At 39.4% G+C, this 15,622-nt stretch overlaps 1 protein-coding gene across 1 annotated transcript in view; it reads right to left on the bottom strand.

The window, feature by feature from the left end:
* Positions 1-1,433: 1,433 nt before the first annotated feature.
* Positions 1,434-15,622, bottom strand: part of SUGP1 (SURP and G-patch domain containing 1) — a 57,433-nt gene continuing 43,244 nt past the window's right edge. The window contains exons 13-14 of the mRNA XM_089670826.1: positions 3,554-3,683; positions 1,434-1,693 (exon numbers count right to left, since the gene is read on the bottom strand). Coding sequence (XP_089526952.1) covers positions 1,667-1,693; positions 3,554-3,683 — 157 coding nt within the window. The 3' untranslated portion in view covers positions 1,434-1,666. The remainder of the gene's footprint in view (positions 1,694-3,553; positions 3,684-15,622) is intronic.

Raw genomic sequence — 15,622 nt, forward strand, 5'->3', positions numbered from 1 at the left:
TAATGCTGATCACCCATTGTAAAATGCAAGTAGCATTGATGAGGAAAGATGAGAATGTAAAGTAGGCAATCTTGAATGTCCATTGAAGCCAGAAAATCCCCTGGCAGGATGGGGGTAATAACTAACATGACAGTTGCATGCATAACGTTTGAAACCATAGGAACAAATTTAAAGTCTTTAGCATTCCTCCTTTGGTACCAGAACAATGATCACTTGAGTTCACCTTCAAAGAGTAAACACTCAAGAGATTGCATGGGAGCTTAGCTGAACAGCCAAAAGATTCAGTGCATATAGATGGAAAGAACACCCATCCTAGACATTTGGCAAAGTGCGTCTGCCAAGACCTTACACAGTAGCATAAGGCTTGAGATTCAAGAATGGTCTGACAGACTGAGAATTTTTTTGAATGAAACCAGGAACACAAGTCATGCGCTTAGTCCAGACAGCAATGGTCTTACAGACTACAATAGAAGCAACCACAGGCTTCATAGTGGGGCCTCCTAATAAAAAGAGGGCTGTAAAGAGAGCCTCTAACTCGTTATCTACTGGGCCCATGAACATAGAATTATCCCTCATGAGGGCCTCAAGAGTCTTGTTGAAATAAGAAATGTCAGGATCTACTACAGGGACCAGCTGCTTGAGCAGGAACATTTCCTTAACAGGATGCTACTGTGTGAACGGTGTACGGAGCGGTTAAACCCCCCTCTAGTCCCTATATAGGACAGTTTCCATTAGACCCTAGAAGCCTTGGGGTAAGCACATTCAAGCTGTTCTAACATTAGGCAGCATTAAGAGTAGCAATGGTATCCTTAAAGTGGTTGTAAACCTCAGACATTAAATATGAACAAAGCACATCTTTCTACACTGTGTTCTTGTCTATCTAAAGCACTAAGTGAAATTTCTCTCTTCTGACTGTTCCTCTGTTATCTACACAAGTCACATCTGACAGCTTTTCTCAACTTCAAGAGATAGTTGGTGACAGGGGGAGAAGAGCTCCAGCACACAGCCTGTGATTGACAGACACAACTGTGCATGTTCCCATGTACTGTGATGAGGGGTGTGTGTCCCTTCCCTCCGACCAGCACACTGGAGTGATCAATTTGGTGTCCCCTCCTCCTGCAAGATATCCTCCCCTCTAGTCCCTAATGCCTGAAAACAAGACAGACTGACAGCATTGTGCTACACAATAGAGCCTCTTTGACTAAGCAAATGTACACACAACTATACTAAAGATTTTTTTCACATTTGTCTGGGAATAACTGGTTTGTTGATATTTTCCCAAGCAGCCACAATCACATAATACTGTTCTAAGCATTCTTTGTCCTTCGTGAGTATGAAAAAACACTGATACATGCCATTCCAAACTCTCATTCACATTTTCCTAAACTGGGAGATTTTCCATGTTAATTCACAAAACAGAAGGAGGCCAAATATTCAGAGTTAAAAAGATATTTATTAAATTCAGGTTCTTCAGGGAAAGCATCAACAGTGTAGGGGTAAACTGGGATACAGTTGTGTGGTCATCCAGGATTCAATTTCTGGAATAGATCCAAGTTTTCCTGTACACAGTTTGACATAATAGGTTCTAACAGTCCGCAAACAAGATGGACACAGTACACTTCAAATGTGGATGAGTTCAACGTATGTTTCAGTCTTCATAGGTCCATCAGTAATATGGACGTCTTGGGTTATTCTGCAAGTATAACAAACATATAAGTAAACAATGCGGATTTTTGCACTGTATTAAGAAAACACTGAATCTAACAATTTATACTACCATTTCATGAAAGTGCTCAATCGTATATAAACAAATACTTTCTGTAAATAAGTCTGCTTTGATTACAGATCAATATCAGTACACAGTTTCACCCTGATCATGGTCACTACTATTTTTATACAACGTCATTTAGATTTACCAAGAACTTTGTAGTACAAGGAACTACTAAACAATCCAGACTAATTTGTATCTAATTTGGTAGGTCCTTGGCCTATAAAATGTTGGAAGATCTAGGGGATTGTAGGATAAGAATAAAACTAGAGTAGCATCAACATTTTTTATTGTGATACTGTGATCTCAATTTCATGGGCTAACTGATAAAAGCCAAGTGTTTCATGCTGCTTTCTGGCTAATAAAAATAATCAGTAGTTTGTCTGAAACGTCACATTTTGCAAATACATAATTTATATTAATATTTTAGTCCACAAAACAAAAGAGCCATTTTACAATGAAAATGATTTAAAATAATATACTGCATTTTTGGCAATTAAAGCTCAGCTTCAGGCAGATTTGAAATACACAAATTAATGCAGTTCTGTATTCATTAATACATTAGTATTTTTTTTTTTTTCAAATATAGGCAGTGCAAGTACCTGAAATTGATTTGGTATCTGTATCCAGCAGTTCCTAACGAGCACAGCTTAATCAGAGAGAGGGATAAGTAGCACAATGAGCCAATCAGTTGTACTATAGTGCCTATGTGCTGACAAGAAATATGCTGATATGCGGCAGACCAGATTAGATAGGGCTATAAATATATCACTATTACAATCTAATTGGGATAAGGTAGGGGACAAAAAAATGGATGTTAAATTTCCCTAGGCCTACATAAAGCCACGGACACACTAGCTTGGCCAAACCTATTCCATGTCTTTCACAAATGGAATTTTGGGCCAAAATTTCTGATCCTTTTACATATCTTATATTCTAACCCCACAGCAACTGTTACAGTGAATGGACAACATGACTGTGCTGCTTATATTTCATAACTTGATATACAGAAATGCATATTCTTTGGCAGGTAAAAGGGCTAATATATATATATTTATTATAAGTGTACCTAGCTAGTTGCCTGGAGTTAAGCTGCAATGAATAAAACTCTTAAGACATACATCTTGCACTAGGAAGAAGGGTGAAATAAAGGCCCCCTTTCTTAAAATATCCTTACTTATTTCCATACTAAAAAAAAAATCCACAGTGTTCTTAAAAGTAGAAGTTCAGTCAAATCCTAACTATACTGAACTCTGCTCCCACCCCCATTCTAAGCCCTGTGAGAGGAAAAATGATTATACTTACCTATTTTGAGCATGCTCTGGACTGGTCACATGATATCTCCAGCAACCGGCCTCAGCGAATAGGAGAAATCGCCGACAGGGGCTAAAGAGCCTATGCGGTGACGTCACCCACAGACTTACTATGGGGCCTCTGTAGGCAGTCTCTGGTCTACACTGAAGCCAGCACTGGGAGCCAATCATGTGAACAGACTGGAGCGCCCTCAGCATAAACAAGTATTGACACTGGACTTAGTTCATTCATTCACAGATTTCTGTGAATGAATGACGCAGCAAAGCCCCACACACCCGAACCGCTTATAACATGTGACAGCGGCTGTGGGGAGAGGATCCCCTGCCCATTGTCACAGTGGAAGGGGTGAAGAGAGGCAGGTGCTGAAACATGTTAGATGTTACACCCTAAATACTGGTGTAACATGTTCCAAAGATGAACTTATCCTTTATATACAACGACTTTTTAAAGTCGCTCCATAGATTGACTTACCAGTGGATTGGGTCGAAAACGGTAAGCAAGCATCATCCTTTTCCTAAAAGCTTCATATTCATCATCAGTCTTTGCTAATTCTGCTGGGCGATCTATGCCAAAACCTGCCCCATCAACTGTTGTAGATCCCCTGAAAACAAAGTGGAAACCACATGCTTAACAAAACCTAACCACGTAGGATATATCCAAACCTGTTATAAGAGTGACTCCTCCTTTACAAGTTGTAGTACAGTACAAGAGCCAATATACCAAAACGTAAATCCAGGTTGACAGAATGACAGCAACTGCTTTCTACCCCATAGCCTACAGCTGTGGAAGGGTTAAAAGAACTGCAGGGAGTTGCAGTCCTCAGAACCTTTGGACTTTGATGGAAGAACTGCTTTATATCTTTAACCATAGCCTGCCTGAGGGGAACCAGAAAAAGGATCATAGCAGTCATGTGACTACAAGTGAAACAAATAGACTTGCAAACTTTAGAATGATTGATGTTACTGGAGCTGTTTTTATATCAACATTTTAGAACTACTTTAAAAACACTTATGCAAAAGACCCACATTGACATAGCAAAAGTGGTCACAACTACAAAAACAAGCTTGACATTACCACTTCTGGCAAGAATTCAGCACTGCTGTCATCCCCATGGCACCATCTCCTCACTGGCCACAGACAAACTCATACCTCTCTTTATGTTAAGGGTCTGTATTAGGTCATTTTTCTTCTTGAGGATACAACAGAAGCACTGGTGTTGGCATTTAACCACTTGAGCTCCTGAGGATTTACCCCCCTTAATGACCAGGCCTCTTTTTGCTACTCGGCGCTGCACTAGATCAACTGATAATTGCGCGGTCATGCAATGCTGCACCTAAACAAAATGTACGTCCTTTTTTTCACACAAATAGAGCTTTCTTTTGGTGGTATTTGATCACCTGTGCGCTTTTTATTTTTCACGCTATAAACAAAAAAAGGCCAAATATTTAAGAAAAACGATATTTTTTACTTTCAGCTATAAAAAATATATAGTAAACTCAAAGTTAATTATAAATTTAGGCCAAAATGTATTCTGCTCCATGTTTTTGGTAAAAAAAAAATCCCAATAAGTGTATATTGATTGCTTTGTGTGAAAGTTATAGCGTCTACAAACTATGGTATAGATACTGCAATTTACGCCTTTTTTTGCTATACAGCGCTGCGCTAGTTTAACGGACAATTGCGCGGTCATGCAATACGGTACATAAATTAAATTTATGTCCTTTTTTTTTTTAACACAAATAGAGCATTCTTTTTGTGGTATTTGATGACCTGTGCACTTTTTATTTTTGGCGCTATAACCAGAAAAAGTTTTGAAGAAAAAATACATTTTTTGAAAAAAACAATATTCTCATTTTGGTCATAAGAAAATAACTAAAAAAACCCAAAAATTTTGTCATAAATTTAGGCCAAAATGTATTCTGCTACATGTTTTTGGTTAAAAAAATCCCAATAATTGTATATTGATTGCTTTTTGTGAAAGTTATAGCGTCTACAAACTATGGTATAGATAATGGAATTTACATAGCTTTTACTTTCTGACTGCCCTACACATTTCTAGAGGTGCTAAAATACCAGGATAGTACAAACACCCTCAAATGACCCCTTTTCGGAAATTAGACACCCTAGGCTATCTGCTGAGAGGCATATTGAGTCCATGGAAGATTTATTTTGTTTCCACAAGTTTCTGGAAAATGACAAAACCTTTTTCGTTTTTACACGAAGTTGTTATTTAAATTATTTATTTCTCGCACAAGCCATGGGTATATGTGGAATGACACCCCAAAATACATTCTGCTACTTCTACTGAGTATGGGGAAACCACGTGTGAGACTTTTTGGAAGCCTAGCCACATACAGGAGGTGCGTAACTTCCTCATTACACTTCCTCACTACCTATCACAGTTTCGAAGGCCCTGACATGCCAGGATAGCCCCAAAACCCCCCAAATGACCCCTTTGTGGAAAGTAGACACCCCAAGGAATTTAAAAAGAGGCATGGTGAGTCTTTTGCAGATTTCATTTTTTCTCACAAGGTCTCACAATAGAAAAAATGTTTTTGTTTTTTTTCTTCATTTTCCAAAAACTTGTGGCAACAAATGAGATCTGCAAAATACTTACCGTGCTTTTTATCAAATTCCTTGGGGCGTCTACTTTCCAAAAAGGGGTAATTTGGGGGGGTTAGGTGCTATCCAGGCATTTTAGGGCCTCCGAAACTGTGATAGGTAGTCTGGAAGTGTAATGAGAAAATAAAGCCCTTTAAAAGCCTGAAGGTGCTTATTGGATTTTGGGGTCCTGTACTTGGCTAGACTGCCAAAATGTCTCTCACATGTGGTACCCCCATACTCGGGAGAAGTAGCAAAATGTATTTTGGGGAGTAATTCCACATATACCCATGGCATGTGTGAGCAGAAAATCATTTAAGTGTCAATTTTGTGTAAAAAAAAAATATATATATATATATATATATATATATATATATATATATATATATATATATATATTTTTTTTTTTAGTAATTTTCCAAAAACTTGTGGTAAAAAAATAAATTCTTCTATTGATTCAACATGCCTCTCAGCAAATAGTTAGGGTGGACTACTTTCCAAAAAGGGGTCATTTTGGTGGGTGGGGGCGTTTTATGCCCAGCATTAGAAGTTTATGCCACACATCATTCACTGTTCTAACCACCTGAAGACCATGCCTTTTTGTTCACATGAAAAAAATCAATTTTTTGCTAGGAAGTTAATTTAAACCCCCAAACATATATATTTTTTAAAGCAGACACCCTAGTGAATAAAATGGTGGGTACTACAATTTTTTATGGCACATAGTACTCGCGCAACGATTTTTCAAATGCAAATTTTTTCTAAAAAATACAATTTTTTTACTTTTAATGCACAAAAACACAATATATTGGCCAATTGTTTGGTAAAACATAAAAGATAATGGTATGCTGAGTAAATAGATACCAAACATGACAAGCTTTAAAACTGCACATGCCCCGTGCAATGGCGACAAACTGCAAACATTTTTAATATCCATCGGCAGCGCTTTAAAAGCTACCATTTTAGATTTACAGAGGAGGTCTAGTGTTAGAATTACTGCCCTTGATCTGACGTTCACGGCAATACCTCACATGCATGGTGCAACCGCTGTTTACATAATGGCACAGGGTCAAGGCTTGTGCACACAGGTGTGCACACATGGGAAGGGCAATTTTTTTTTTTTTTTAGTTATTTTGATTTTTTTTTTTATTATTTTTACATTGTACCTTTCATTTTTTTTTTTTGATCACTTTTAATGCTATAACAGGGAATGAAAATAACCCCTATAACTTCAATGGGCATTGTCATATATTCTTTTTTGAGAAATCTGGGCTCTATCAGACTCTAGATATCTCCTCTGCCCTTACATTATCTAATCAAACCAAAATCGGTGTGATCAGATGCTTTCCCAATTTACAAATAGCGCTGTTTATATCCTGCCAAACTAAAGTGATGAAATGCTTGTAGCTTCCGAATTCTTAGACTATAGAGATGATTGGCACCATTCTGGTCTCCAATCAGCTCTATGGTCAGCTGGCAGAAACACCAGCTGCATTCTCAGGTTCCCCTGATGGCACAGGACTGCCAGAGAAGGCCGTGGAAGGCAGCGGGGGAGGGGGGGACATCATCTCCCACTGCTTGTAAAAGCAATCTTGCAGCTAATTAGCCACTAGGATTGCTTTTACATGAAAGCCGATCACCGGCTGAAAAAAAACGATACCAGGATGATGCCTGCAGCTGTAGGCATCATCCTGGTATAACCATTCAAATCCAGCGATGTACCAGTACATCGCTGGTCCTTGTTGGTTATATATTCTATGTTCCTTTTTTTTTTTTTTTGTATGCAGCCTGTGGAATTAATGAAAAAATGAGAAGAAATCTCTGCCAGAAAAAGTGTGTGGTATGCCCACCATTAGAATATACCGCCCTGCATCCACCCACTTCTAATGGTGGGCACACATTAGGTCACACTTTGCCACAAGTGCCAGTTCCAAGATTGAACAAATGTCTAAAGAGTGGCACGCTTGAATAAAAATTGTCCACGTGTAAGTGGTACTCCATATGGAGAAATGATGACACAAAGTCCCAAACTATCTTGCCACTGCTCCCCATGTAGTCTGGGCATCCGGGGGGGTTAACGTGACTATCTTTTCCCTTGTAGATCCAAAACTTATAAGTATAGCCTGCTGTCCTCTCACAGGTCTTCTACATCTTGACCCCATATCTGGCACGCTTGCAGGGGAGAAATTGTTTGAATGCAAGGGGGCCAGAAAAATTAATGAGGGACTCATCAACGCAGATGTTTTGCTGGGGAGTATAGACATATGCAAATTTTAGGTTAAGGTGATTTGCGAGGGGCTGAATTTTGTGGAGCCGGTCAAATTCAGGGTCACGCCGAGAATGACAGAGTGTATTGTCGCTGAAATGCATAAAACACATTATACTCTCATATCTATGCCTGGCCATGGCAGCAGAGAACACGGCATATGATTAATCGGGTCTGCGGACCAACACAACCGCAATTCATTTCTTTTGGTAATGCCCATGTTGAGGGTTAGGCCCAAAAAAAATGTAAATTTGAAAACTGTAATGAGTTTCCATTCGAATGGTCTGGCAAGGTTTGAATTTGGGTTGGCGGCGATAAATTGTTGTGCATATAAATTGCTTTAATCCACAATCAACGCATACAGATATTCCGTGAAAAACAGCTCCAAAAATCAAGGAGGTATGTGAAAGACCATGAAGTACTAGACCGCTGGTACTCGCCAGTTCACCAAAAGGTAGAGCGGCACTAGTACTGGCACTCTGCGGCATATGAGAGTCATTAAAATTTACCGGCAAGTGCTAACAGAGATCAGGCCTGATTCTGCAAACACTGCGGTTTTGTGTGCAATGTATCAAGTGACAGTGACCAACTAAGAATAAATTAAAAAGTAGGGATACATTGTTACCGTATTGGGGCTGATACAGAGTATTTTCATGAGTACGCGTACCAATGCTCCCGATACCTGAAACCGACACTTTGCAGTGTGATTTACGTCGATGCAAAATGTATGGACGCAAATTGCACCGCAAATAATAGCATGTGATTTGAACAGCACTGTGATTCCTGTCCAAATCGCATTTGATTTCCCCACTGCTCCTGTGTGAACCCAGGCTTGTCACCGTCACAGTATTAACCAATCAGAAGCTGTCTAGACCGTACTGTCAATCCCTGCAGGGAGAGGAGAGAAAGCAGCAGGGATTTCAAATCCCCAGACCTGTGAAGCAACTTTTCCTTCTGTGACAACAAGGGATCAGTGCAAGGAGGTTTCCCACAATGTGCCTGTGTGAAATCGGGCTATGACAAGCCTGAGTTCACACAGGAGCAGTGAAGAAACTGAATTAAATTTGGACAGGAATCGCATTCCTGTTCAAATCGCATGCTATTCTTTGCGGTGCAATCTGTGTCCATACATTTTATATGGACACAAATGCACTGCAGAGTATCGGTACTTGACCAAAAGTATTGGTACTCGTCATTCAATAAGGGTATCGGTGCATCCCTATAAAAAAATAGTATAGTGTCCACGCTTTCAATTATTTGGGCTGCTTGCCAGGTAAATCCCCCACTGGATTCCTATACCTTTAGGGTACTCAAATGATTAGATCCCTATACCAGAGTGTCCTGGCTATGCCCACTTGCAATAGCCACTAATGGAGTGTTTTACACTTGCCAGGTGATTCTTCATTTTGTACAGTCTGGAGAACGCAGTGAGCCATGCAAGGCTCCCTTGTTTGGCACTATAAATAAGCCCATAAGTCTAATCAAGAGATAATACCCTTGGAGTTTCTGAGAGAAAATACAACACAGATGGATTGTAGCACTTGTGTGGATTTCCCCTTAACAAGGCAGCCAAATTATATGAAAGCAATTAGTTATAATAAAGTAATATTGCCAAGACCAAACATGAAACTAATACTAGTACATGAATCTCTTTCGGAGAGACAGGGTAAAAAGGAAAGGTGGTGTCTGTCTCTACGTGAGAAGCGATCTCAGAGAGTGTGTGAAAGAGCACCTAGTTGATGGGGAGTGTGGTGTGATGAGGCTGAAGTATTATGGGTGGAACTGCACATGGGGTGCGTACTACAAAGGTAATCATTGGAGTTTGTTATAGGCCACCCAGTGTTAATGAGGAGGTGGAGACGCAGCTCCTTGCACAGATTAAAAGGGCTGGGACAGTGATAATAATGGGGAATTTTAACTACCTGGAAATTTAGTGGAGTAATGGCACTGCAGGAACAGTTAAAGGGCAAAAATGTATAAACCTACAGTCAGGTCCATAAATATTGGGACATTGACACAATTCTAAAATTTTTGGCTCTATACACCACCACAATAGATTTGAAATGAAACGAACAAGATGTGCTTTAACTGCAGACTGTCAACTTTAATTTGAGGGTATTTACATCCAAATCAGGTGAACGGTGTAGGAATTACAACAGTTTGCATATGTACCTTCTTTCCCTTAAAAAACTCTGTGGTTGCTTTTGCAGTATGCTTTGGGTCATTGTCCATCTGCACTGTGAAGCGGCGTCCAATGAGTTCTGAAGCATTATGTGAATTATGTGAATGGGACTTCCTGGGTGTAGCAAAATGGCATCGCACGCCGGAAGTGCGTCACCACGCACCGGAAACTACGCGTTACGACACCGTCTGCTCGTGACTTCCTCGGGGTCACGAGCAGACGGTGACGTAACAAGTAGGTTCGCGAGTCCGTAGTTTCCGATGCGTGGTGACGCACTTCCGGCGCGCGACGCCATTTTGCTACACCCAGGAAGTCCCATTCACATGCAGTTTACCCACACATCAGTGAGGAGGGAGGACTGCTAAAAAATGTGAGTGCTACTCTTTACCTTTCGATTAAAAGTTAAATTGAAGTACTACACTTAGAGGTTTTTTCTTGGCTCACTGGATTGGTGAGCTATTGTCCTTCAGAGCTACCTTGGCTGATCAGGGGCAATAGGAGCCCCATAAAGGAGATCCAGGGAAGGAAGGAAGTTGCTGGCCCTTATAAGTCAAGGATCCAGGGTGATCCTGCAAGCCTGTTAGCCCCTTGGGGTCACTGGGAGGAGGTGAGGAGGCAATCTAGCCGTTAACAGCAGAAGAGTTTTTGACACAATCACGGATTTGTTGATCACTATTGCACATTGCATGATTCTATTCATTTCCACAAAGGACATTGTTAAGATTGATTTTCAAAAGGACATTTTTTTGCACTGTGTGAGCACTGTAACACTATATGTAGAGTTCCCTATTGGATAAAGTTTCTTTGGAGATTTAAACATCGTTTAATGCAGCAGGTGTGTGTGCACTATATATTTTTGTGTTAAGTATTAGTCACATAACTTTTGTTAAAATCATTTTAGTGTGTGTACACTTGCTTGCAAGAGGGTGATAGATATATTTTTTTGGAATTTTAGTTTGGCACTATTTATTCTTATTTATATGGAGGAATATACTATATGTATTTATTTATTATAGGGTTTCATTATTATGTATTTGGCACATGTTTCTTAACATTAAGAGCGCTACACTATTTTTTATGATTTATTCACACTGTTTTGGTATCAGTCTTTCGAGTGTTGGCAGCTTTAGACTAGGTTTTTTACTTCCATTTATAGCGCAGGAGGATCTTTGACCATTTGTTCATCCACCACAGTTGTTTTCCGTGGTCTTCCGGGTCTTTTGGTGTTGCTGAGCTCCCCAGTGCGTTCCTTCTTTTCAAGAATGTTCCAAACAGTTGTTTTGGCCACGCCTAATGTTTTTGCTATTTCTCTGATGGGTTTGTTTTGTTTTTTCAGCCTAATGATGGCTTGCTTCACATAGTGACAGCTCTTTGGATCTCATCTTGAGAGTTGACAGCAACAGATTCCAAATGCAAATAGCACACTTGAAATGAACTCTGGACCTTTTATCTGCTCATTGTAATTGGGATAATGAGGGAATAACACACACCTGGCCATTAAACAGCTGAGAAGCCAATTGTACCATTACTTTTGGTCCCTTAACAAGTGGGAGGCACATATGCAAACTGTTGTAATTCCTACACTGTTCACCTGATTTGGATGTAAATACCCTCAAATTAAAGCTGACAGTCTGCAGTTAAAGCACATCTTGTTTCTTTCATTTCAAATCCATTGTGGTGGTGTATAGAGAAAAAAAAAATGTTAGAATTGTGTCGATGTCCCAATATTTATGGACATGACTGTACGGCAGGACAATTTTATGGTACAGTTCATAGAGGCCCCAACTAGGAATGATGTTCTGCTGGATCTGGTAATCTCAAACCATGCAGAGCTTATTACGAATGTACGAATGTCCATATAAAAGAACATTTAGGTAGCAATGATTATAACATGATTTAATTTATTGTTAGCTGTAAACAACAAGCACATACAGGAAAAATAAACACTCAACTTTAACAGAGCTAATTTTCCAAGGCTGAGAGATGCTCTCCAAAGCTTAGACTGGAAGGGAAAATTGGCATCAATGAACACAACACAGAAATGGGAGTTCTTCAAAAAACGGTATGTGAACTGCAAAATATATTCCCATGGGCAGCAAGTTTAAAAGGCTAAAAATAAAACTTGTGGCTTACGGCCAAAGTTAAAAATGCTATAGATAATAAGAAAATAGCTTTTATTAAGTAAAAAAAATGAAGGAACGCTATCATTTAAATATTTCAAAGAATATAACAGAATAAGTAAAAAGGAAATCAAGGCCACAAAAACTGAACACGAACGACAGATTGTAAAAACCCCCCAAAATTCTTAAAAATAGTAAAAAGGTTCAGTCCGAGCATGTAGGACCTTTACAAAATAATTTGGAGTGGGTGACTAGGGACAAAGAAGGCAAATTTATTAAATACCTTCTTCAGCTCTGTGTATACAAAGGAGCATGGGGGAGCGCGTCCATAATGGAGCATGGGGGAGCGCGTCCATAATGGGCATGGTATTGACACAGCCCCAGATGATCCACATTGGCTCACAACTGATATGATCCAGAAATATTTAGACAGAATAAAGGTGAATAAAGGACCGGATGGCATACACCCACGGGTCCTTAAAGAATTAAGCTGTCATTTCAAAGCCATGGTTTCTCATTTTTGGGACTCTTTAATGACTGGCATAGTACCACTGGATTGGTGTAAGGCCAATGTGGTACCTATATTTAAAAAGGGATCAAAATCTTTACCAAGTAATTATAGACCTGTTAGTTTAAGGTCTATTGTTGGGAAGATACTGGAGAATTTAATAAAAGACCACATAGATGACTTCTTGGTGGAAAAAAATATTTTAAGCAACAGACAGCCTGGATTCATGAAAGACAGAAGTTGTCATACAAATCTGATTTCTTTTTATGAGGAGGTGAGTAAAACCTTGGACAGAGGGGTGGCGGTGGACGTGGTATACTTGGATTTTGCAAAAGTGTTTAAAACAGTTCCCCACACATGGCTAATGTATAAGGTAAGTTCTACGGGCTTGGAAAAACCAGTAAATGGATAGAGAATTGTCGAAAAGATCGTATTCAGAGAGCAGGGATTAAGGATTGCAGATGACACCAAGCTGTGCAGTGGAATAACGTCCTTACAGGATGTCTCCAACCTACAAGCCGACCTCAATGCACTGTTTAATTGGGCAACTATGTGGCAAACGAGGTTTAATGTTGATTAATGTAAGGTGATGCACTTGGGGGCTAAGAATATGCATGCATCATACATACTAGGGGGAGTACAATTGGGGGAATCAGTGGTGGAGTAGGATCTGGGAGTTCTAGTGGATCATAAGCCTAATAGTGGCATGCAATGCCAAGCTGCATTTTCTAAAGCAAGCAAAATCCTCTCTTGTATTAAAGAGGTATAGACTCCAGAGAGAGAGACATTTTACCCCTGTACAAAGAATTAGTAAAACCTCATCTGAAATATGCAGGTCAGTTTTGGGCACCAATTCACAAAAAGAACACTGAGGAACTGGAGAAAGTACAGAGAAGGGCAACCAAACTGATAAGAGGCATGGAGGAGCTCAGCTATGAGGAAAGATTAGAGGAACTGAATTCTCACTTGACAAGAGGAGATTTGGGGGGGGGTTATGGTCAATATGTATAGATACATCAGTGGTTCATATAGTGAACTCGATGTAGTTATTCCCCCGAGGTCTTCACAGAGGACAAGGGGGACACTTTGCGTCTGGAAAAAAAAGAATTACCAAAAACAGAAAGGTTTCTTGACAGTAAAATGTGAAAATGTGGAATAGACTCCCTCAAGAGTTGGTTCTGCCCAGCTTAGCGGATTGCTTTAAAAAAAGGCCTGGATTATTTGTTAGATACACAGAATATAACTGGATACTAACATTTACAGTGCCTTGAAAAAGTATTCATACCCTTCAAAATTTTCCACATTTTGTCATGTTACAACCAAAAACGTAAATATATTTTATTTGGATTTTATGTGAAAGACTAACAAACACAAAGTGGCACATAATTGTGAAGTGGAAAGAAAATAATTGGTTTTCAAAATTTTTGCAGTTTGGAAAAATGCATGTGGGGGGGGGGGGCAGCAATCATGTGGAAGAAGGTGCCCTGGTCAGATGAGACCTAAATTTTACTTTTTGGCCTAAAAGCAAAACGCTGTGTGTGGCAGAGAACTAACACATCATGTCACCCTGAACACACCATCCTCACCAAGAAACATGGTGGTGGCAGCAACGTGCTATGGGGATGCTTTTCTTCAGCAGGGACAGGGAAGCTGGTCAGGGTTGATGGGAAGATGGATGGAGCCAAATACAGGGCAATCTTAGAAGAAAACCTGTTATGAGTCAGCAAAAGACTTGAGACTGGGGCAGAGGTTCACATTCCAGCAGGACAACAACCCTAAACATACAGCCAGAGCTACAATGGAATAGTTTAGATCAAAGCATATTCATGTGTTAGAATGGCCCAGTCAAAGTCCAGACCTAAATCCAATTGAGAATCTGTGGTAAGACTTGAAAATTGCAGTTAACAGACGCTCTCTATCCAATCTGACAGAGCTTGAGCTGATTTGCAAAGAAGAATGGGCAAAAATTTCACTGTCTAGATGTGCAAAGCTGGTAGAGACATCCCCAAAAAAACTTGCAGATGTAATTGCAGCGAAAGGTGGTTCTACAAAGTATTAACTAAGGGGGGCAGAATACAAATGCATGCCACACTTTTCAGATATTTGTTAAAAAATTTGAAAACCATTTATCACTTTCCTTCCACTTCACAATTATGTGCCACTTTGTGTTGTCTATCACATAAAATTCCAATAAAATACATTCACGTTTTTGGTTGTAACATGACAAAATGTGGAAATTTTCAAGGAGTATGAAAACTTTTTCAAAAGGCACTGTATAGGTAAAGTTGATCCAGGAAATATCCAATTGCCTCTCAGAGGATCAGGAAGGAATTTTTTTCCCTGCAGAAGGGGATTGGATCATGCTTCGCTGTTTTTTTTTTTTTGCCTTCCTCAGGATGAACTGTGGGTGTAGGAGTATTACTTTTTTTTTTTGGTTGAACTGGATGGACTTTTGTCTTTTTTCAGCCAGAATATGTAACTATGAATATTTTGCTAAATGAGGCGGCCGGTATTCAGTGAAGCTGGAAAAAGAAAAGGTATAAGCAGAATAAAAAGTTTATTAACCAAAAGCAACATTTGCTTTTCCTTGCCTCAGTTGTCAAAATGTGTATTGAGAGTCTATTGCAAGTATCACTAATGTTTGGCAGTGATGCCCCCTGGTGGATAAGCGCTATTAAAAAAATACACCTTTCTAAAACAAATGCAACAAACTTGCAACAGAGATTCATTTTTCTTCATAATGTTGTTTACATTGCTAATAATTTCTAACTATGCTAAAGTTTCACTCAAAGTCTATTAAATTAAAAACAAAATTAAAGTATACGTAAACCCGTACCTTGTAAATAACCCATTCAGTTTAAAA

Source organism: Staurois parvus, unplaced genomic scaffold (genome assembly GCF_062004578.1).
Source record: "Staurois parvus isolate SC_StPar_1 unplaced genomic scaffold, SC_StPar_1.0 ptg000096l, whole genome shotgun sequence".
Classification (NCBI taxonomy): domain Eukaryota; kingdom Metazoa; phylum Chordata; class Amphibia; order Anura; family Ranidae; genus Staurois; species Staurois parvus.